The 23,987-nt window shown below is 47.8% G+C and overlaps 3 protein-coding genes across 8 annotated transcripts in view; 1 reads left to right on the top strand and 2 right to left on the bottom strand.

Annotated features, from left to right (window-relative positions):
- Window positions 1-492, bottom strand: part of LOC136632637 (acylphosphatase-1-like) — a 34,933-nt gene extending 34,441 nt beyond the window's left edge. For 2 of the 3 annotated variants that reach the window (XR_010793188.1, XM_066607667.1), the window contains exon 1: window positions 422-492. The gene's annotated coding sequence lies outside the window, so the exon portion shown is untranslated. The remainder of the gene's footprint in view (window positions 1-421) is intronic. The other variant, XM_066607668.1, reaches the window with a different exon arrangement.
- Window positions 493-524: 32 nt separating this feature from the next.
- Window positions 525-6,266, top strand: ZC2HC1C (zinc finger C2HC-type containing 1C). Of its 2 annotated transcripts, none has more exons than XM_066607666.1 (4): window positions 525-569; window positions 721-2,016; window positions 3,542-3,801; window positions 5,654-6,266. In XM_066607666.1, the coding sequence occupies exons 2-3, from the start codon at window positions 730-732 to the stop codon at window positions 3,794-3,796; spliced, it is 1,542 nt and encodes a 513-aa protein (XP_066463763.1). In that variant the 5' UTR covers window positions 525-569; window positions 721-729; the 3' UTR covers window positions 3,797-3,801; window positions 5,654-6,266. The 2 variants fall into 2 exon arrangements, with proteins under 2 accessions (XP_066463763.1, XP_066463762.1); XM_066607665.1 differs by having other exon boundaries at window positions 3,539-3,801.
- A 1,209-nt stretch (window positions 6,267-7,475) lies between these two features.
- NEK9 (NIMA related kinase 9) lies at window positions 7,476-21,671 on the bottom strand. Of its 3 annotated transcripts, none has more exons than XM_066607662.1 (23): window positions 21,442-21,671; window positions 19,468-19,645; window positions 19,335-19,390; window positions 19,191-19,261; window positions 18,994-19,099; window positions 18,774-18,905; window positions 18,585-18,695; window positions 17,812-17,876; window positions 17,669-17,719; window positions 17,398-17,590; window positions 17,174-17,318; window positions 16,891-17,091; window positions 16,767-16,813; window positions 16,535-16,690; window positions 16,345-16,453; window positions 16,093-16,254; window positions 15,848-16,018; window positions 15,171-15,230; window positions 14,910-15,088; window positions 12,512-12,646; window positions 12,277-12,438; window positions 12,149-12,202; window positions 7,476-7,917 (listed from the first exon to the last, which is right to left on the bottom strand). In XM_066607662.1, the coding sequence occupies exons 1-23, from the start codon at window positions 21,604-21,606 to the stop codon at window positions 7,786-7,788; spliced, it is 2,841 nt and encodes a 946-aa protein (XP_066463759.1). In that variant the 5' UTR covers window positions 21,607-21,671; the 3' UTR covers window positions 7,476-7,785. The 3 variants fall into 3 exon arrangements, with proteins under 3 accessions (XP_066463759.1, XP_066463760.1, XP_066463761.1); XM_066607663.1 differs by having other exon boundaries at window positions 12,149-12,199; XM_066607664.1 differs by lacking the exons at window positions 19,335-19,390; window positions 19,468-19,645; window positions 21,442-21,671 and having other exon boundaries at window positions 18,994-19,046; window positions 19,191-19,263.
- Between the last annotated feature and the right edge of the window lie 2,316 nt (window positions 21,672-23,987).

The raw sequence follows: 23,987 nt of genomic DNA, 5'->3' as shown, positions 1-23,987 counted from the left end.
CAGCGCTGTAACTGATACCAATGCTGCAGACTTTGACTGTTTTGGATGAGGAATTTGCGGCAGCGTTTTCCGTTCGTGTGAACGCAGCCTCAATGCGGATCTGGATGTAGAATTAAACTATTTTCAATTACGCATCAAAATCTGCTCTAAATAATGTGTATTTTGGTGCAGAACATTCTGGCCAAATTCGGCCGATCTGTGAGATCCTTATTACAGCCTGGAAGGCCACATCGTGAAAGCAGGAGGCATTTCTCTGCCTGCAGCCTTACTGATGCAGCTGCTCTCTGCCGCTCATTACTGCCCCCTATAATATAGGTCCTCTCTTACTACGGGGAGCAGCAGGGCACATTATACTAGATATACGACGGCGGCATCTCCCCCATTGTTACAATACTATACAAACGTGGTTACCGATACTCACCCGCCGCTTTGCAGGCTCCACCCGTCCCTATGACAACAGGCCCGGCTCAGAGACGCAGAGTGATGACGCCATCACGCCCAGCCAATCAGTGACATCACCGGCTGCGGTTTCCTAGCAACCAGCACAACAGCGCTGAAACCAAGAGCAGGTGAGTGCTGGGGTTACAGTCCCCCGCCCGTCCGTGCATTAGGGTGTGTGGTGCCCGGATCGCGTCCTGTGGGGTTTGATTCTTTCTTTACCCGTCCTACAAAGTTAAGTGCTATATAAAATAGCGACTTTCATCTGTCCCTTCCTTCCAGAATGATCTCATGGCTTCCTATACTGAGGGGCTGAGTGAGAGTCAGTTGTTGCCCCTCCAGCGAGGAAAACGAGGCCCCCGAGTTCTCTCCAAACTGGAGATGCTGAAGAATGACTACCAGGATCGGGCTCTCCTGAAGAAGGAGCAGAAGATGCTACAGCTGCTGACACAACAGCAGGGGCGCATCTCCCAGCGGATCAATGGCTACAGAACCCTGCACCCTCCGGAGGAGAAGGCGTGGGCCTCCAACTGGACCGTGGCCAAAAGAACAGAAGGTGTGGACCGGGCGCACCCCCTCAAGCCTGTTTATCCCCGCAGTGAAGCCACAGTCCACCGCTCTCCATCAGCTAATACTGAAGGCATCAAACGCTCGCCGCCTTATCCCCGCTCCAAGTCAGGACCAAGCCGAACCGACCAATGGCAGGAGCTGGAGAAAAGAGAGATGAGTCTGGAGGCAGAGATCCACAGGAAAGAAGTGCTACTCCGGGAAAAGCTACGCAGGACCGAGGAAGAGCTGCGGCGCATCCAGAAGGAAAAGGAGGAGGCAGAACAGGAAGAAAGAAAAGCCAGAGAGATCCATGATACTAGGACGAGGCCCAGAAGACTCAAACTGGAGGAAGGAGACCACAGGGGCAATGTGAAGACTGGGAAGGACTGTCCCCTCTCCATAGAGCCATACAGCAAGGGCAGAGTGAAGGCTACTCTCCTTTCCATAGACCGGTGTAATGAAGGCAATGTGAAGACTGGGAAGGAGAGTCCACTCTCCATAGACAAATACAGCAAGGGCAGAGTGAAGGCTGCTCTCCTCTCCATAGACCATGGTGATGAAGGCAGTGTGAAGACTGGGAAGGACTGTCCCCTCTCCATAGACCCGTACAGTGGGGGCAAATTGAAGGCCAGGAAGTACAGCCCCCTCTTTATGGATAAGGCCCATCAGCAATATGGAGGAACCAGGGACACTGTCCATCCTGTCTTACAGTGTTCTCCTCTCACGTGTGTTGTAGACTCATTTAAACAGATGAGACTGGAAACTCCAGGGGTACAGAACAGTGAACCTCCATCATCTGAGGACTTTGATAATGGAAACCTCTCTCATAGCGAAGGACAGCAACTGGCCCCCTGTCAGTTGTGTGGGCGACGTTTTATGGAGCAACGTCTGCAGAAGCACCAAGCCGTGTGTGAGAAGATGCACAGTTCCAAAAGGAAAGTGTTTGACTCCTCCAAGGCCCGGGCCAAGGGAACAGATTTAGAACAATATCTGAACAAAAAAGGGAATCAACTGCCCCCAGCCTCCCAGGTCTGCAATACTTCTCTTACATTTTATTCCTCCAAAGGCCAGTTTTACATGAGTCTAATACGAGAGCAAATCCCCTTTGAACCACACTGATAATGATCTAAGTCAGAATTAAATTTTTGACTATAATATGGCTCCAAAACCGTGCCCAGATTATGCTCATGTAAAAGCAGACGTACACATAAAAGTTTTCCCAGTCTGTCTGGTTTCAATATTCTTGACTTTTAGGAAAAGCTATTTCTTGTCATACAATTTTCCTATAAAGTATTGTCTGGGAAGTCTTGGGCCGCTCTCACACCGGACGCTTTTTACCTCGATTAGCGCGGCGTCCCGAGCGCTGCGCTGATTGCGGTACAACGCTACTATTGACTTTATTGGAGCCTGCGCTCGAATGCAGTGTTTCTAAGACCATGATTTTTAAGCGCTGTCTGTTCTATTGTTTTGCATTTTTAACGCATCTCACACTGATGGGGTGTGTTAAAAAGCACTGTCAAAACACCATAACGAGCTCGGAATCGCAGTAAAATGCAGCGGTTTTGAGCAGCGTTTAACTGAACCCATGTGTGAGTGGCCTCAGACTCTTCCATTGTCCTCTGCTGCTCCTTCCTCTGCCCTCCCCTTCTCTACTCTACTTATCTCCTTCAACTTCCTGTCCTCCTCCTCTATACTCTTCCTACCACCTGTATATCTTCCTCCCTGCTGCACATTCCCGATCTCTTTTCAGCTTCTTACCTACAGAGTCATTTTTTGTGTCCTTCTAAGCCTTTTATCTTTTTAAAGGGAACCGGTCACCAGGTATGAGCACCACAAACTACGTTATGGTGCTCATATGGCAGGGTCCCTCCAATTGCAGATACAGCTCCCACTCCCATTGATTGCTAAGGGAGTGCATGTGCAGAGCGTGCAGTGACTGACCCGGACTCCAGGGAACCTGCTGAATGAGCATCATAACTTATTTATGGTGCTTATACCTGGGGACAGGTTCCCTTTAACTTTCCTCTGAGCTCCACTCAAAGCTCTTACCTGCTGGAGCTTCCTCTTTTCTAACCATAGCCTCTTATCTACTAGTTTCCTCTGTTCTCCCCTCATTTCCTGCGCCTTCCTCCATCCTCATCTCACCCTCTATCTTTCTCTACTCTTATCTCCTTAAAGAAATTTTCCAGGCAGTGCCTGATCTCACAGCCGAAATACACAAGGGTTGGAATGGAAGCCATTGCTCCCACCCTTGTAATTGGAGGAGTAGCTCTCATTGAAATCCATGACTGCTGTTCCAAGCCTGTGTATGCTGGCACTGCCTGGAAAACCCCTTTAATCTTCTTACCTCCCTCTGTTCTCCCTTTAGCCTCTTGCACCTTCCTCTAGCCTCCTCAGCTTTTTAATTTCTATATCTTTCCCTTTACTTCTTCTTACCTCTCACATCTTCCTCTCCTTGGAGCCTAAGTCTCTATCACCTTTGAATTCTTACTGGACCCATACTTCCTCTTCCATTCACTGTTCACCCCCTCATCCCCATGTGTATTTTCAGCAGGAGAGAACCAACTCCTGGCCTCAGAAACATGAGGCTTCCTTGAGGACAAATGTTCAGGCTCGTGTAGTGAAGGACCACATCGCCAGAGAGGGAAGAATATCTAATCGGCCTCCTCGACCCCCAAAGGAGAATCCAGGTTACGTGACTTGTCCTGAGTGCAGCCGGCGCTTTGCTCCAGGTGCCGCTGAACGACATATTCCCAAGTGTAAGACAATTAAAAGCAAGCCTCGTCCTCCACCAGCCCACCGCCACTGACACAGGTATGCAGGAGAGCCGGAATAGGCTATGTGTACACCATGCTTGTTACTTATAGGCCAAGTGGATCCCAAGAGAGCGGAATATATCTCTTAAGAGAACACACTTTTGTTAATGCAATAGTCATCCATCAGTAGCACCATAGAGATAGGAGAGTAAATGTCAGTATGTCACCACAAGTCTGGAAATACACCCAGCTATGATGCTTTGGCTCATCGTACCAGCCTTTCTCAGGCAGAAAACGTTTGAAAGTTGTTTTTTAATGAAAAATGGCTTGCAGCACTTCTGTGAAATTGTGCTTCTTAGGCATGTGTGTTAGAGAATCACAAGTGTTTCCCATTGATTTCAGTGGGAGACCTCACATCGCCCAGCATGCAATATCTTTAAAGGTCCCATTGGAAAAAGATAAACCATGCTGCACCTCTTCTTTTTGTTTTCCTCTGAGCATGGCTGCAAGCAGAGTTTAAAAAAAACAAAACACAAACCCCACTCATAAGTCCATTGAAAAGAGTATAGCTCTTATTCGTGCATCTCACAATGCACAAAACCCGTACAAGACTCTCACCAGCTTGAATGTAACCTAATAATGATGCTCTGAGTTCAGGTCTGTAAACCTGCCATCAGGTTGGCACATTCATCAGTATTACGGGTATATATCGTGTGAAACTGGTCTTAAGCTTGTTTCAAGCAGTCTTTTTTGCTAAAATGTGACTTTTTTAAAAATATGCAGATAAAAGAGAAATGGGCTTGGTTCATTTTTTTTTGGTTTTGTTTTAAGAATGTGAAAAACGGATGGCACATAGAAGCAAAAGAAATTCAAAAATATATACGTCATATATGAAAAAAAAATGTAATTTTGAGGAACACAGACTTTTTTTATGCAAGTGTGCACCTAGGCTAACTGCGTGTTTGAGTGCCTGGCGATTTTTGCAAATACCTATGTAAAAACACTGGTGCCAGAGCATGCTGTCTCTAAGAGAAAGAAAATGCCAAAGACGAAACACATGTGAATACAAAAAGCAACAGAAAAGCTGTAAAAACTGCAGGCATCATCCAAAAGAAGCTTGTAAATTTTTGGTGGCAGTGTTTCCTGCACCTATTATATTTTTTTTGAGCCATAGCCAGAAACTGATCCAGCTGAAAGAAGTACAAGTACTTCCATTATTTTTAACTTTACCGCAAAAAACTGCATGAAAAGTAAACCAAAGTCAGAAGTAGATTCAAAGAATTGAAAAAAAAATAAAGGAAGGGCACGTCCTTCTTTTCTGCTGTAGCCATTTTTTCGTTGGCTCAACCCCCCCACCCCCCCCCCCCCCAAAAAAAACAAAAAAACACAGCTATAAAAGTTGCGTGTGAAACCAGCCAGAATAAAGACAGACTGGTCTAACAGAATATAAACCAGATGACAGCAGCTGCAATCATCTACAGAACGGGAAAGAAGAAGAGAAGGAGGGTTCAACCGTCAAAGTCTTGTGCTGAAGTTTTTCATTGTGTTTTTTTTTTTTCTTTTTTTTAAAGTCCTGGATGAACTGCTGCTGTTAAGCTTCATTTATATTAATCCTTAAGCATACAGCTGGCCCTAGATTGCATACAGGCATGTAAAAAAAATTAAGTACCCTCCTTTAAAGACTTGTTAGCATGTGTAGACCGATCACCATCTGCTTTTTAGTCACACAGTATAAACAAAGTACACACTCACTTTTCAATAATATATTAAAAATGCATAGCTACATGGAAAAAATACTGTATACCCCTGCATTTATTATTACCTTACACCCAAAATTAGAATTGGGTGTAAATGCATCGTGTTGTGCCATGTTGGTCATCACACAGATAAAGAGTTGTGTTATTTTGCAGGATCCACAAAGCTAACACACAACCTAGAAGATTCGAGATGCTGATGAATCTGGAGAGGGATTTATAAAGCCACCAGACGATGGTCATCAATCCTTCCGTTGTCCAGAAGATCTTCTACAAGCGGAGACGATTTCACACAATTTCTCCAGCCTAAGCCACCCCAGAAAAAACAGGCATCATGCTGGAAGACGATTCTAAGAAGCCCCGAGCTTCTTCCCCAGAGCTACCGGAAGCGTTCACCATTACTGATGTCACAATGTAGAAGGCAACTATTAGGCGATGCGACAGTGCTACATATTGCATGTATGTGAAGCCCAGGCTTTCCAATGGGTTCCTTCACATTAGGGAAGTTTTGTAGCCTGCGACATTGTGAGAAAAAAAGATTGTGGCATGCTGAATATTACAGCGATTTGCTATGTTTTGTAGCCCATGTTTCCCTATGGAGCCTTCCTTTGTGTTGCATTGCACAAAATCGCTATTTTCGTGTGGTGTGATGCGACTTTTACAGTAGGAAGTCCTACTATTTGTCCCTAAAATAAGCCATAGCTACATTAAAAAAAAAAACAAAAAAAAAAAAAACACAATATATTACCTAACAGAGGCTAGGCTGTTCCTTCCCCCACACCTCTCCTCCAGGAGCTATGCCGCACTTGCTTGTAGTCTTCAGCCATTGCTTCCTGGTGAGGGGGTTAAAAAATCCCGCCTTCAGGAAGCGCTGGCTCTGATTGGTTCTCGAGCGCTGCGGCTAAGCCAATCAGAGCCAGCGCTTCCTGGAGGCAGGATTTTTGAACCCCCTCACTAGAAAGCACTGGCTGAAGACTACAAGCAAATGCGGCAAAACTGCCAGAAGAGAAGTGCGGCGGAGCGGACAGCGCCTGTTCGGTAACGTATGGGTTTTTTTTTTGCAGCTAGGGCATATTTTTGGGGTAGGGCTTATATTTCAAGCCAGCAAAAGAGCGCTACAAAGCTGCGCAACTTTGTAACGCCACAATATCGTTATATAACCGTGAAAAAACGCACCAATATCACACAGAACACAGCTGCGATTTTCTCACAGCGATATCGCTGTTGCCCCATGTGAAAGTGGCCTTAGGGTGCTGTCACACGGGACGAAATAAGGACCCAGTTCAGTTGCAGATCTTGTCAATTAGTGCAGAATTTGTGATGACTTTAATTGCATAAGTTACAACTTCTGTAATTTAGAAATCTGCAACACAAATTCTGCAATACATCCTTAGATTTGCAACACAAAGCTTTTAGATGGATTTTTTTTTTTTTTTTTAAAGTAGCCCCATAGGGATAACTTTGTGACGCATGGACTAATTGCGTCCCTTGTGAAAGCACCGTTAGAAAGAGTGGCACATGATAACTACATGGACTGTCCAGGAAGAACATTGGGAGAATACGAAATATTACCCATTGACACCTGTGACACAGCAGGACTTCAGGAACAATTTGCTCTGGTCACATGAGGCAGCGATAACATTATGTGGCAATAAGGACCAGAAGAAATTCATACTTGCAGTGTTGAGCATTGTGGAGAAGATATAGTTGTGGTAACAGGGCCAAAAGACATAGGAGAACCAAAGGCAGCATTTTACCAGAAGAACCCGATTCCTGCAGTTCTAAGCATGGTGCCGATATTGAGGTTTAGGAATTCACCATGAATTCTTCATTGTAGCATAGAGGATTTGAAGCGAATGCGGGACCATCTGGCAGCAGATCGTGGGGGGCATTCACATGTCGCCGATTTGCTGTGGACTTTGTAGCAGATTTTGGTGTAGCCTTTGGCTTAGTAGCACATGTCAGTAGCGAGAGCAGCTTAGCTTCACACAGTGTTTTATTTCACATTTAGTGTGAGAAGGGCCTGGAAGCATAACTGAATACTGAAGTAGACTGCCAAGACAGTGCGTGGCGCCGTGCTCCCGTGCTGGCAGTGCCCACTTTCACTTACAGCCTGTACATCTTTGGCAAAATTAAAAGGCGGCCGTGCAGAAAGAAACTGTCCAGTCTGGCAATAAAATAACCCCCCATCCCCATTCCCTGGGATCTACCAGCTGGGGGGCGCTGTGCTCATGTAAGGCACTGACAAGTCTTTCCATTCAAGACGGGAAAGGAATGCTGTCCATAATTCACATAGGAGTCCCAGAAGCAGAGCGGCAGGGGTCTGTACCCAAGAAACACCAAGAACCATCATCACAGTCTTCTCTGGAGGTCTCTGTGCTGCCACTAGCTGAGGATGCACCCTTCATAAATAGTGCAACCTGCGGGGAGAAGAGTGGTACATTGTCAGGGCTAGGAAGGGTCTGTCTCTTTAGCACAGGTGAGCCAATAGCCATACTAGGCCGTGTTTACATGCAGATATCTATCCCATCAGAGAAAAGCGGGGTAATCTTGTTGGGAAAAGTTTTTCTCTGATGGGCTCCAATTCAGAACTCATGAATACACAGACCACACAGATGAGCATTTACATTTGTTACTACTGAATCAACTTGAAGTCAATTCCCAGCAGTCACTGCTTCATGCACTATAGTACTATCATGTTTCCCTGAAAGAAAGACCTACCCCTAAAATCAGCCATACCCGGATTTTCAGGGTGGACTTGAAATATAATCCCTACCCTGAAAATAGGCCCTAGCTACACTACGTGAATGGAAAAAAAAAGCAATACTTAGCTAGCAGGCGCCATCTGGGTCCATCCCGCTGGTCTCTGCAGTTTCAATTGCTCCGACTGGCTGAGGCCCGGTGCTCGAGAACCAATCATAGCCAGTGTTCGATGAACCAATCATAGCCATTCATTGGCTGAGCCAGGGCACTGGAGAACCAATTGGAACAACTGCTCGCTAGAGGCGGGGTTTACAAACCCTGTCATCAGCAAGCTATGTTCTATCGGCACTGAGTACTGCAAGCAAGCATGCCTGGAACAACAGAGACCAGCGGGAGGGACCCGGAGAGCGCCTGCTAGGTAAGTATAAGACATCCCCCGAAAATAAGACCCGGTGCCTCTTTTGTGGAAAAAATAATATAAGACAGGGTGTTATTTTGGGGGGAACACAGTAGTTATCGTCCTCCTTTAAAGTCGCTTGTTTTTTAGTTGTGCTAAGAACCGAGCAACTCTGACAGGTGAGCATTTTCAATCTACAGCAAATTAACGTCAGAATTGTACTGCACATGTACGCAGCACGGCAGGTCAATTTCTGTGGGGAGAATTTAATAAGGTGTTCAAGTCTCCTTTACTGCTATTGTATTTAGCTGCAGCCTTTTTGGTTTAAAATTCTCACCAATTTTGTCCTGTGTGTACATACCTTGAAAAGCGCCAGCTGTCAGTGCCAGGCTACACCAGGGTCGGGGCGGAAGCTGCTGCTCCAATCTGTGTAGTGGCCAACGCTTGTAAGTGCAGGCACGGCTCCCACTGATTTCAATGAGAGCTGCACCTGCAATTACGAGCGCTGGCCACTACACAGTGCTGAGAGCAGTGGCTTCCACTCCAACCCCGGTGTAGCCCGGTACTGACAGGAAAAACCCCTTTAAATAGAGACTTCATCGTTTATTATAAATTCTTATCATAAATAATGACCAAAAGAATAATATTTTTGGTAGGTGGTTTGTTTTCTTTATACAATGTTTAACATAAAAACTTAAAATTAAACGAAAGGTTCTTTTCTTTGTGTGGCCGGTCTCACAAGACCAGATTTGAATTGTGGATTCCGTGATCGGCATCCATGCAGACTTTCCACAGTAAAACGCGAGCATTGAAAGGCATGCATTTCTGAGTTTTCTTTCACACTCATAGATACGAATTACGTATTCCACGAGAGGAAGAAATATCATAATGTGCTTGATTTTACCGCAGACGGCCTCCGTTGAGGTTAATAAAGGCGTCCGACCCACGTCATCGCTAAGCGACGGCACGGGAATTACAAACAAAAACTATTGCGCATGATCGCCTGCTTGTCTCCACAGTCATGCGCAATACAGTGAAGTGCCGTACGCAGGGTCACCAGCTAGGTTCACAGCCGGAATCCGACTTGTTTGTGTGATCCTGGCCTTAATATGCACATGGTGTAGCCCAGCATCAGAATAGAGAAGTCTCCAGCCTGGTAGTTCAATGTCAGTCATGCCTAAACTGCAGCAATCACAAGTAATCCAGAACCGTATGTGCTTTTCTTTCAAGCAGTAGCTCAGACATATCCTGCTTAGATTATACTTAAAACGAGCCTGTCTCTTATCCAACTGAAGAACACGGCAGTCAGACGAAAGTGGACGATCACAGGGCTACACTTGCCTCCTACTATCCATATCTTCAAATGGGATTGTGCACTATAAACTAAGTTTGGAGAAGGACCAAATGGATTGCACTTGAACCAGGTAATAAGCAGCAGCAGATGCATCTAAGGGCTCTCTCACACGAGCAGGTAATACATGGTAACTAGCTTTACATTACTGGCAATGGTGTCTTGAACACACAGCGCACAAAACAGAATGCAACATGCACTATCTTGGTGCGTATTACATGCGCATGCACGCCAAGCTAGTGTATGGGGATTTGTCAGTACACAATGTGTTGTGTGCTGCTGCGTGCTCTCCGCACGAGATATAAGAGTGTGGCATGCGCTGGCAAACGCTCATGTGAGAAACCCCTTAGGATCACTAAGATCTGTTCAGCAAACATCCAATGTTGTGTATGATCACTCAACTCTGGCACCCAGCCCCATGGCCGAATATGGAACGTTACATCCCTGGTAACGAGCAGTTCCCTGCTATTCATTCACTTGAATGGACCAGTGTTGCAGTTCGCTGTCCAGTGGATGGCAGGAAGTCCCACTGCATAAAAGAAAAGCCAAAGGGTCCCTGGTGCCTTTTAGGTCAGACTCCACTGACCATTGTCTGATGGCTTATCTTAGGGCAAATGCTAAGAGTCTGAGAGGAAAAAACCCTTTTAACGGTACATCCACACAGGAAGTATTTTCCACATATGTTATATTTGCCACAGATATCATGCAATGCATTTAAAAAGGGGGGACTCCATAGGATTCTACAACATTTATATTCCCTTTCTTCTACACATACTCTAAGGCCCAATGTCCAGAGCGGGTCAGATTCCGTGCGGGAAATCCTGCACAGAATCCAGCCCTACCCGTGGCCGGCGAGCCCTGCATACCTGAATTTTCCTGTTGGCGCCGATGTCTTTACTTTCAGGTTCACTGTACTGCGCAAGGTCCTCAGGGCTCGCCATCAGACATGCCGAGTGTGCCGCAGATCGGAAGGCTTCCATTGACCTCAAAAATGGGAGCATGCTGCGATTTATTTTTTAGACCCAAAAAGGTCCGCAAAACAAATCTGCATGCTTTAATCTATTTGCGGACGCCCATGCTTCTCTATGGGTAGCTTGATGCATGGATTCCGCAAATCAAATTTGTCCGTGGACAGTGGGCCTAAGGCCGCCTGTACACGGACGAGTCGGATTCCGCATGTAGGAGCCCGCAGCGGAATCAGACCCTGTGCCAGCTGGTTTTGCACACCTGTCACTTGCCTTTCTCTGTACTGCGGGTGGACTGGACGGCTCGCTGTCAGACATGCGCAGTAAAGTTTGTTTTGTTTAGGTTTTAAATGCTTGCTTTTCCACATCATCGCTATTGCAGAAGGGCCGCCGGTTAGACGGCTTACATTGACTTCAATGGGAGTCGTCTAAGCGAAATCTGACCAAAAATAACATGAAGCGATTTTTTTCTCCACGAGTGAAAATGGCAATTGATTTCTGCTTGTGTGCAGGAAGAAGCGCTTTACCATAGCATGTTACAAACGTTATTTGATGCGGACACCGACCGCAGATTCTGCAATGCAAATCCGTTTTGTGTGCAGGCGGCCATAAAAGGAACACTCCAGAAAAAAACTGAGGCAGCGTGATGCCTAGTAAAGGAGTCTCACATGGTCGGATTCTAATTGCGGAATCCGCAATCACTGTCCGCATGGAGGATCTCTGGCAAAATGCAGGCATTGAAAGGCATGAACTTTCAGTTTTTCCTACGAACTCCCGGATACAAACTGAGTTTTCTGCTAGCAGAAGCAAAATCGCAGCATGCTCTATTTTGCTGCGGACTCCGCGTGGATGGCCTTCTTTGAAGTCAATGGAGGCGTCCAACCCACAGCCCATACGCAATGTTAATTGGGTATGGGCTGCGGGTACCCATGTCATTGCTTAACGGCGGCGCGGGAAATACAAACATTGAAAAAAAAAACCCAAAGACTGTACTGTGCATGACCGCTGGCGAGTCGCAGCGGTCATCCGCAATACACAGAAATCAGGTTCTCACAGCCGGAATCTGCTGTGGCACTCCTGCATGTGGAATCCGACCCCAAGAGCCTATAGCTGGTGCTAGGTTCCCTTTAGGCCTGACACAAGGCATATGACTGTGTAAATTCTGGAATGGTGTTCTTAGTGGAGCATTTATCACATAGCACAGATGCTACTGGCACACAGTGGGAGAGCATTACCTGTCTCTGCAGCATTTGGATGGTCTCCCCTTGTTTACTAAATGTCTGACCCTGCTGAGAGACAAAGCAGAATGTCACATGGGTGAAGAGTGCAAGTGCAGTGGCATTGCACAGCATGTCATAGCTACCTGCACCACCGCCTGCAGCTTGTCCTCCAGCTCCTGGACCAACACGGTCAGCTGAGCATTTTCTCTGCGCAAAGCTTCCTGCTCGCTCATACAGGTGGCCACCAATCCCTGCAGTCTCTTCACTTCTTCCTGCAGAGCATTGCACATACAGGTCTGTGGCTCCTGGAAAGAGGTGGATTACAGTGCTGTATCATCACACAACCAGAGCACCCTCCACAATCCATGACTCCCTTACCTGCAGGGACATTGCTGGAGCAGCTGATGAGGTGTTGTGCAGCTCTTCTAACGGTTGGGACATTTCCTGCGAGAACTCCATACTCTGAAAGGACGGCGTGTCAGGCATCGGGATAAACTCTGCCTCTTCAAGCTCCTGAGGAGGTTAAAGCCACATCCTGTGGTTAGTAATTAGCAACAGACTCAAACAACTACAGAACAAGCAACTTTTTACTCAGTTGAAAGGTCCTACTCAAGTAGTAAACAAAACAAACCAGAATAGGTTTTATAGTTTTCATTCTTCAAAGTAGCCCCGTTTTGCTTTGAGGACAGGTTAGCACGCTGAGCCTTCTCGCAATCAGCTTCTTGAGGTACTCACCTCGAACGGTTTTCAATTAACAAATATGCCTTGTCAAGAGTTAATTTGTGGAATTTCTTGCCTTAGGCTGCCTGTCCACGGGCGTTTTTGCATTGCGTTCCCCGCGGCGATAATCCGGCCGCGGGGAACACAGTGCGCGCTTTCCATAGCGCAGCCCCCATGTCCACAAGCAGACTGTCATAGCAACTCTCCGCTCGCGGGCGACAAAACGCAGCATGCTGCGAATTGCCGCGATTCTCTGCGGTGAGCCTATCTGTCAGATCGGATCTCTGCGGTGAGCCTTCCGCTGGCTCCTGCTCCCGGGATATCGTAACGCCCGTGGACAGGCAGTCTTACTGTGTTTGAGACCATCAGTTATGTTGTGCACAGTACCATACAATGTTTAGCCCTGTACAACTACTGTTCAATCCACACTGTGGCAAGAGCTACTCGACAAACAACAGTCCATCTTGACTTTAAGACATGAAGGTCAGTCAATCCAGAAAATATCAAGAACTTTGAAGATATCCTCAAGTGTGGTGATGAAAACTATGATGAAACTGACTCTGAGGACGGCCCCAGGAAAGGAAGACCAGGAGTTGATTAGAGTTACGAGGACCTCAACCTCAGATTAGCGACCAGAGTTCACAGAGATAAAGTACGGGACACATCTCAACATCAACTGTCGAGGGCACCCTAGGCCAGGGTTTCCTAAACTCCAGTCCTCACAGACCCCCACTGGTCATAGTTTCTGGATTTTCTCAGTATTGCACAGGTGATGTAATTATTGTCGGTGCCTCAGACATTGCCACAGGTGTTCTTACTATAGGAAAGCCTGAAAACATGACCTGTTGGGGGGTTCCTATGAGAACTGTAGTTTGGGAAACACTGCGCCTAGACAGGACCACCAGTAGAAAGGATCATCTGATCGTCCGACAAGCACAAGCAGCTCCAACAGTTTTTTTTATCCGTCATCCATAGACAGGTGGCACCATCGTTACAGCCCCTGTGTCTCTCAGAACCATTTCCAGGTGCTTGGCTGAAGGACATCTAGTATCATGGCACCCATTACATGTCCTGTCTTTGACACCCACCCACTGTTGCCCACAAGGAAACTGGACTGATCTGTGTGGAAGCGGGTTGTCTGCAGTGAAGAATCCAGGTTTTGTTTGGGCACTAATGACGGCCGTGTTAGTGAGTGGAGACCAAGGGGTGAGCGCCTCAATCCTGCCTTAGTTGTGGTGCAGCACACTGCCTCCACTGCTGGTGTGATAATCTAGGGTGGGAATCATATATGACAGTCGGTCACCTCTAGTAGTGGGTCAATGACAGCTCAGTGATATGTTCAGCACATCCTGCAGCCACATGTGTTCCTCTCATGGCGGCTTCTAAGAGGCATTTTCCAGCAGGATAATGCTCGGCTGCAGCAAGGATGTCACAGGAACCTCTCCATGACATTGCAACCCTTCTGTGGCCTGCCCGAGCGCCAGATTTATCGCCAACAGAACATGTATGGGACCATTTGGGATGCCAACTTCTACAGCCTATGGGTTTGCACGATCTCGAGGCTCAGCTAGAGCAAATGTGAAATGATATGCCGCAAGTAACCATACGGAACTTATATGCCCCCATGCCCGTCGTATCACGTACTGCATTTAAGCTAGAGGCGGTACAAGAGGATACTAGAGCCTCCCTTCAAGTGCTTAGTTTTTTGCAATAAACTATCCTTTTGCTCTGAAGCTGACTGGCAGAATGCCAAGAGTGTGCAAAGCTGTTATAAGGTGAAAGAGTGCGACACTGAAGAATATAAGACATTTTCTGGTTTAACACTTTTTTGTTTACTACCTAATTCTTTATATGTTCTGTCACAGTTTTCATGTCTTCAGTAAGAATCTACAATGTAAAATATTTCTCAAAAATTGAAGAAAACAAAAAATAATCATGGACTGAAAAGCTAATGTCCAAACGTTTGACTAGTACTGTATGTTGTCAGCAGGTGCGGCCTTGTAGCTATAATAGTGAGCATACAAAGTAGTGAAGAAAGGGTCTCCTAATCTATTACCTGTCGCAGCCAGCTGGGGCACGCACTGCTCTCCATGTTTCCGGTGGTATTAAATGGGCTGGTCTCTGGTTCTGCCTCTATAGTCCCACGAAAGCCATCACTGGGCTCAGAAGCTATAGACTCACTGGCACTGTCCGCTTCACCTCCTGCAGAGCCCCGTGATGAGCAGCTCTGTGCAACTGTGGAGGAAAAGGATTAATCTGTACAGATCCCCTCAGAACAGTAATAACCCCTTTCTACCCCTGGGCAATTGCCACTCACGTGTTCCAATGGAGAGACCACTGCTGTTAGAGCGAATTGTCTTTGAGTTCAAAACTTTCTCTGTCAAAGAATATAAGTAAATAGAAGAGAGTTATTAGGGAATATTCACATGGATTCCGCCTCTAAAGCCGTAGAAGAAATCTGCTAATAAACCATATCTTTCTGCCATGGATCTGGACAGATATAACCCTTTCCAATCCAATTTGTATTCTGGTTTTCCTAGGGGGCTTACTCTTTTTCTGCCGTTACACAACGGCGCTATATGCTGGCTAAAGCCAGTACTGCATGAGGTGACACGTTGGAAAGGCTCCGACAGCAGAGAGGCTGGCAATATACAGTAAGAGAACCCCGACGGATGTCTACCAACACTGGAGCTGTACATCCTTAAATCATAATGTCTTCAGAGGTCAGACAGTGGAATAGAAAGGGTTACCCTGACATTCTCCACTGTGGATACGCATTAAGTAGTGACATGTCAATTTTTAATGTGGATCCATGCTGAATCATGTTGCAAATTCCGCGTATAGATTTTGCTCATTGACAGGACTAAATCCGCATGCAGATCCGTAACAGAAATATGTAGCTTTAGACGAGAAAAAAAACGCATCCCATTGTACCATGTGAACATACCATACACACGACCAGAACAACAAGCTGCTACTAGGAAGACTACTCACCCACAATGAGGATGGTATGCCAGCCACAGCAAGATAGATCAGTCACATGATGTAAGGAGCCAAAAATTGGACGTGGCCAGGAGGTGCAGATGTCAGAGCCTTGAGGACGTTCATTTGGTGTCATAGCTAGACGGCCATTTCCCCCATTTCCCCAAGCAAAGATATGATTATCTGAAGAAAAAGCAAATGGATTGTGACGAGTGGCATCGTTCATCATCGATCCCTCCCAAAGTCCATTCACTCACCATCAGTAGCTGCAATCGTAAACTCATCCCCACAGGACACTATAATGACCTGTTTTCCACCAAGAGGTCCAGCCAAGAGATTGATGCCTAGATGCTTCCGGTAGTCTCCTACCCCCAACTGACCACATTTATTAGACCCAAATGTCAAAAGACGACCACGTTCTAGATTTCAGAGAAGGAAAAAAAAAAGTCACCAATGAGAGCGCAGATAACAGAAGGATGCTTGATGTCGAACTTATGTCTGCTGCTCACCATCAATGGCAGCTGTGTGGGTCTTTCCAGGCGAGATGCTACGCACTTTATAGAAGGAGAGTTGCTTGGCAAGAGTTAGTGAAGTGGTATAGGGGACTTCCCGATAAGCCTAAAGACAAAAGGATGATACCCATCACAGAGAGCAGCAACAGACCTGCTATGTAGAGTCACAAGCCGCTCACCCACTCACCTCATGGTTAATAATGCCCGCAGTGCACTGATTTAAACCCAGCTTATTGTGTTCATTCAAGCCACAGGCAAGAACTTTACCGGACTGAGTGAGCAGAAAGCTGCCATCCGAGCCACAGCTGACGCTCACAATGCACAGACCGCGCTGCACCTCCACCTGAAAATAGAAAATTACGTCACACAGTGCATCGCACATTGCAAGGGTAGAAAAAGAGAAGAGGTCTGACAATCACCTTCTGGGGAGTGGAGACATCATCCTCCGAGTCCAGACCCAAGCGTCCTGCAGATAGGAAACACAAGTCAAAGCTATATTCTCCAATCATCATTGTTGAAGTATATGCAATACAGTATACATACCGTACTCTCCGCAGCCCCACGAGTACACACACTTGCTGCGAGTCAGAACCATGACATGACTGTCACCACAGGACACCTGCTCAATGGGTTCATTCAGGAAGAAATCCACCAGAATGGGTTCTAGAACCTCAGAGCCCAAGCTCTGATCCACTCCAAGGCAACCATAATAATCGGAGCCAAAGGAGTAGAGCTGACCCTCATCTGCACAAGAAGAACAAACATTTACTAGCACTGCAGTGCATACGGGGTCATCATCTGCAGAGCATTACACTCCTCAACTCACCAGTAACACACACGGTGAAGTCTCCACCACAGCTGACTTGCTGCACAGATTTGCCTTGCAGCTTCTCTACGTGTTTTGGTTGTCGGTACGAGGCACGGTCCCCATGTCCCAACTGCCCATGCAGCTTTGAGCCTCCCTGCATATTCTGGGGAGCAAGAATACATTCTGTCATCAGATACAAGCAAACAATGCAGCTTTTGCCATTTTTCTCTCTTGGAACTTACCACCCAAGTGTACAGCTCCTTCTCCACCGTGACTACTGCAAAATGAGCGTCTCCAGCACAGACCTGCCGTGCACGGCACCCTCCCTTGAACACATCCAACTTCTGGGGAGTAGATTTTCCACCCCCCCACACATAAACTTCACTGCTCCGAGATGTGACCACTGCAACAGGGGCCTCATTGACAGTGCCGGGCCTTTGCAGAAACATGAGAGACAATAAGTGCAAGGACAAACAAGTGGGCAAGACACAGCGCAGAGATCCTGCTCCTCACCTGGGTCTCTTGTTGGATTTGTTAAGGAGAGACACCTGTTCTTCCATATCTCTGTAAGGGAAGCAATGGAGGTCTCATAAACTTGTGCATACAATCCCTGCTCTACAAGGTTCCCTAGCAACGAAGTACTCTACTCTAGTTACCTCCGGTGGCGACTCAGCAGCGGCCGCTCCAAGATCTCATCTGCGCTGGGCCTCTTCTCAGAGTCCTACAATGAAATCCAAGAGAAGAGGGTGTAAAACAATCCTAACCTCAAGAGTTACCAATCTACACTAAAAAGGTAGGGATCTGCATCTGAGAGTGCACACTCACCTGCTGCAGACACACTATATCAGCTACTATGAGTGAACATTCAAACATCCACCGGCTGTAGGCACAGCCACATTATATGATCAGCGCCTAGAAATGAACAATCACCTGCTGCAGAAACACGCTAAGGCCACTCTCACACACGCGCTTTTTACCGCGATTACTGATTTCAATGGGGCCTTGGAGCCATGCGCTTGATCGCAACATTTTCTAACTACGCAATTTTCGAGCGCTGTCTGTCTACTTTACGCACCTCATCACCCATCACAATGATTGGCTGTGCTAAAGCCTGCTCTCGGACACAGGAACAGCAGGTTTTAGCGCATCTGCATCCAAAATCAAAAGTAGAATCACAGCAAAGTCCCACGATGGAAATCGTTGGTGTAAACAGGCAGTCTTTTATCTATGAACGACTGCCTGTTTACTGTGAATGGAGGTGGTCAGAACGATCCCTGGTCCACTCTGCCTCCATTCACAAAGTGATGATCATTCCCCTGTAAATGGACAGGAACAATCATAGCTGAGACGGTCTGGCCCGACATATCGCTCCGTGTAAAAGGGTCCACACTTGTATTATATTCATCTCCCCCTAGGAGTGCACACTTACCTGCTGCAGACACAGCCGCACAATATCTATCAGCTCCTGTGAGTATACGCTGTTATCCAGCTCCACGGCCCAGTTTCCCTGTACGATTTTCACACAAAGGTTGAGCGGGTTCTGGGGAAAAGAGTGAACAGTAAGACGGCGGCTTCTGCTGAGGGGCAAAGGACAGAGAAAAGTAGGATGGGCACTCACAGTGGCATCGAACGTGCGGGTGAGCGTCAGCAGCTCATACAGTACACAGCCCACCGCCCAGATGTCAGACTTGAAACTGTACTTCACTCCTTGGCAGAGCTCTGGCGACATGTAATAGAGGGTGCCAACACACTGCAACGAAGCACAGGAATACGTGTGTAATGAGGAAGGTGCAGGGTGACAGCACACAACCCATCACACAGCAGCCAACACAGCTCACCGTCTCTGCCATCGAGAACTCCGAGTTCAGCTGCTTGGCCAGTCCATAATCCCCTAGTTTAATCAGATTGGCTTTAGTGAGGAAGATGTTTAATGTCTTAATGTCTCTGTGGAAAAAAGTAATTGTCCGTTAGCTCCACCCTCCCCAGTGATTGCCGATTAGCTCCACCCCAGCGGAGCGATTCAGGCAGTACTCACCGATGCAGGATCCCGGCACGATGGATGCAGCTCACGGCAGAGACTATTTGGAACAGATACCAAATAACCATCTGTGGGAAGAGGCGGAGCCGTAACAAACATATAGCGCAGTTATTAATCCCCACCCCCACACAGCCCCCTCACCTCCTCTGGGAACAGCTGCTCCTTCTGGCGGACAATCTTGTCAAACAAATTCCCACCTGCGAAGATGGAAGCTGATGTCAGTGCGGCCATGTGGCCCCTGGGAGGACACAGGACAGCAGAGAGCCCAGCTCACCGTTACAGTACTCCAGCTCGATCAGCAGCGTATTACTGTCCAGGAAGTGGTTGTAATAAGCGATAATATTATCATGCTGAAGGAGAGACAGGATAACAATCTCGTTCAGAGCATCACGACGCTCCTTCTCCGACAGTCGCGCCAAGCCCACCTCCTTCCACACCACCAGGGAGTCATCCTGAAAGAGCAAGAGGGCAGCGTTACACACATGGGAGAAACTACTTGTCAGAGCTGGGAGAGGAGTTCATGCACCATGGGTGAAGAAGAACACGAGAGAGATGTGTAGGAGAGGATACCCACCATGGACGTAAGAGAAGACCCTACAGATGTGGCGGAGGGGTTACCCACCATGGACATCAGAGAACACACTACAGATGAGGCGGAGGGGTTACCCACCATGGACATCAGAGAACACCCTACAGATGAGGCGGAGGGGTTACCCACCATGGATGTAGAACACACTGCAGATGTAGCGAGGGGGTTACCCAACACGGATGTAGGAGAACACACTACAGATGTGGCGGAGGGGTTCCCCACCATGGATGCAGGAGAACACACTACAGATGTGGCGGAGAGGGTTCCCCACCATGTATGTAGACTACACTACAGATTTGGCAGAGGGTTTCCTCACCATGGATGTATAACACCCCACACATGTGGCGGGGGGGTTCCCCACCAAGGATGTAGAATACACTGCACATGTGGCGGGGGGGGGGGGGGGTGTTCCCCACCAAGGATGTAGAATACACTGCACATGTGGCAGAGGGGTTCCCCACCATGGATGTAGAATACACTGCACATGTGGCGAAGGGGGTTCCCCACCATGGATGTAGAATACACTACAGATATGGCGGAGGGGTTCCCTACCTTGGATGTAGGAGAACACACTACAAATGTGGCAGAGGGGTTCCCCACCATGGATGTGGAATACACTACAGATGTGGCAGAGGGGTTACCAACCATGGATATAGAATACACTACAGAGGTGGCAGAGTGGTTGCCCAACACGGATGTAGAATACACTGCAGATGTGGCAGAGGGGTTACACACCATGTAGAATACACTACAGATGTGGCAGAGGGGTTATACACCATGGATGTAGAATACACTACAGATGTGGCAGAGGGGTTATACACCATGGATGTAGAATACACTACAGATGTGGCAGAGGGGTTCCCCACCATGTAGAATACACTACAGATGTGCCGGAAGGGTTCCCCACCATGGATGTAGAATATACTACAGATGTTCCGGAGGGGTTACCAACCATGGATGTAGAATACACTACAGATGTGCCGGAGGGGTTACCAACCATGGATGTAGAATACACTACAGATGTGGCGGAGGGGTTCCCCACCATGGATGTAAGAGAATAGACTACAAATGTGGCAGGGGTTTACCTACCATGGATGTAGAATACACTACAGATGTGGCAGAGGGGTTACCTACCATTGATGTAGAATACACTGCAGATGTGGCAGAGGGGTTACCTACCATGGATGTAGAATACACTACAGATGTGCCGGAGGGGTTCCCCACCATGGATGTAGAATACACTACAGATGTGCCGGAGGGGTTCCCCACCATGGATGTAGAATATACTACAGATGTTCCGGAGGGGTTACCAACCATGGATGTAGAATACACTACAGATGTTCCGGAGGGGTTACCAACCATGGATGTAGAATACACTACAGATGTGGCGGAGGGGTTCCCCACCATGGATGTAAGAGAATAGACTACAAATGTGGCAGGGGTTTACCTACCATGGATGTAGAATACACCACAGATGTGGTGGAGGGGTTCCCCACCACGGATGTAGAATACACTACAGATGTGGCAGAGGGGTTCCCCACCATGGATTTGGAGGCACACTACAGATGTGGCGGAGGGATACGTCTACCCCTGAGCAGACTAAACCCTTTATTATAGCCCTATTACATGCACTTCCCTTAGTATACCCGCAGGTCGCACCTCGGTTCTCCGGTACAGAGTGGCCTCACCGTAGGCCCCATGTCCCAGCACCCGGATGGGGATGTAGTGCAACTCCTCCTGCTCTGTCCCGCAGCTTCGCACGGAGTCCCCATAGTCCGAGTTGATGGAATCGCAGTGCCGGTCGTACCGGCTGAGGGCAGACATTGAGGAATCAGCGGGCCACGGTAGATGCTGAATCCTAGTGAGCTAAAGGACCTCTGTGACGTCAGGCCCATGTGACCAGACTTGTGTGGGAGGAGCCACGCTCTGGAGCATGCTAGGAAGTGCTGGCTTCTGGGTTGTTGTGAGGTGCAGCAGCAAGGAGAGGTATTATGGAGCTTGCCGAAAAGAGTGTTAGTTCTTCTTACCAGTGACTGCAGAGATCTATACTGTTTATTAGAAGAGCATCAACCCGTGGTGAGCCACAGCTGCAATGTTCTGTTGGGACTGGGGTCTCTGGGTGCCCTAGAATGTAATGCTCTGCATAGACTGGGGGCAATGAGATGCAATAGTCTGCACGACCTGGGTGCACTTTAATGCAATGCAATGCAATGCTCTGCATGGCTTAGGGGCTTTGAGTGCACTAGGATGCAATGCTCTGCATGGCCTGGGGGCTTTGAGTGCACTAGGATGCAATGCTCTGCATGGCCTGGGGGCTTTGAGTGCACTAGGATGCAATGCTCTGCATGGCCTGGGGGCTGTGAGTGCACTAGGATGCAATGCTCTGTATGGCCTGGGGGCTGTGAGTGCACTAGGATGCAATGCTCTGCATGGCCTGGGGGCTTTGAGTGCACTAGGATGCAATGCTCTGCATGGCCTGGGGGCTTTGAGTGCACTAGGATGCAATGCTCTGCATGGCCTGGGGGCTTTGAGTGCACTAGGATGCAATGCTCTGCATGGCCTGGGGGCTTTGAGTGCACTAGGATGCAATGCTCTGCATGGCTCGGGGACTTTATGTTCACTGGCTTGTAATGCATTACATAACCTAGGGACTTTGAGATGCAATGCTCTGCATGTTTTGAGAGCTCCGTGAATGCTGGGATGCAATGCTTTAGGCTGCCAGTCCACGGCCGTTGATATTGCGGCGATAATCCGGCCACGGGGAACACAGTGCAAGCTGTGTGCAGTGCTATGGAAAGTGCAGCCCCCCTGTCTCATTATGATTCTCCGCTCGCGGGCGGCAAATCGCAGCATGCTGCGAATTGGCGCGATTCTCCGCCGTGAGCCTATCTGTCAGATAGGCTCACAGCGGAGATCTGTCTGCCAGCGACTGCTCCTGTGGCAGACATCCGCCACGGGATACGCCTGAGGACAGGCAGCCTTATTATGTGGACTAGGGGCTGTGGGATGCAATGCTCTGCTTGAACTGCAGGCTTTTGGCGCACAGAGATGCGATGTTCTGGTGGAATGGGTGCACTAGAATCAACAGGGTGAAATCTGTAACAAAATCCTCATGTGAAATGTGCGTGTTGTACTTTATAATCCGCCATGGATTTTTCTGGTACGTGTGGGGAAACATGTCTGTCTACCAGAGTATAGGGAGAACACGGGAAATGGCGCCTCCTCGACTGTGTACAATAGTGTATTCTATTCCCCACCCAGGAGTGAATGTTGAGTGATTAGAGAAATATTCAGTCCCGTCATGATTTTTTTTTTTTAAATTATTGTGAATCGGAACAGCCGCGAAAACTGTTAGCGCTGTTGCCTTTTAGTGCTGGGGTCTTAGGACTTTGAAAAACTCCATCCAGATGTTGGTGGAGGACACAAACAACAGAAATATGGTGTAAAAACCTATGTAGGTGTTGCCCATGGTGAGGCTGGTTTCACACCAGCGCTAATCTACGTGAGTTTTGTGCTTTGCGAGACTCACAAAACTTGTGCAAATATGAACTCTATTCTTTTGAATGTACTTATCACATGAACGAAGGTTTCCTTCACAGTGATGCTGTGCGGAAAAAATCGGGACATGCTCTCCATTTTTTTTTTATTTCAATTGGGCCTTAAATACTTGTATGGCTCTCACATGCCGTGCGGCAGTACATTTCCCATTGGAATCTCCAGGAAACACTTCTGATCCTCTATCGAACGTGAAACTCGTGCAAGAGGATTGGAATTTCACAGAAGTGATGTGAGGCGTTTTTTACCTGAAAATCGCCTCGCACCTGCGGGTAAACTGTATGTTGGTAAGAGCACAAGTTTCTCGGCCCGATGTCACACTCACCCATGTGCAGTTAGTCTAAGGCTGGCTGCACACGGCCGTGACAGGCTCGCGGCGGAGCCTGTTACGGCGCCCCCCAGCGGAAGATAGCGTGACGGACGGGCTTCCATTGACTGCAATGAAAGCCGTCCGCGCGTACACCCACGGCAAATAGAGCATGCCGTGGGTGAGGACGGGTGATTTCAGGGTGCGGAATTCCGCACTGTGAGGATTGAGCTATTAGGTTCAATAGAACCTAATAGCTGCGGGGAACGCGGCGGAAATCCGTCCGTGGGAAGGAGCCCTAAGGCTTGAACTTACAACTCCAGTACTGCAAAGCAGCAGTACT

Source organism: Eleutherodactylus coqui, chromosome 6 (assembly GCF_035609145.1).
Source record: "Eleutherodactylus coqui strain aEleCoq1 chromosome 6, aEleCoq1.hap1, whole genome shotgun sequence".
NCBI lineage: Eukaryota > Metazoa > Chordata > Amphibia > Anura > Eleutherodactylidae > Eleutherodactylus > Eleutherodactylus coqui.
Note: the sequence above shows the minus strand (reverse complement) of the source record. Positions and strands in the feature narration are given on the sequence as shown.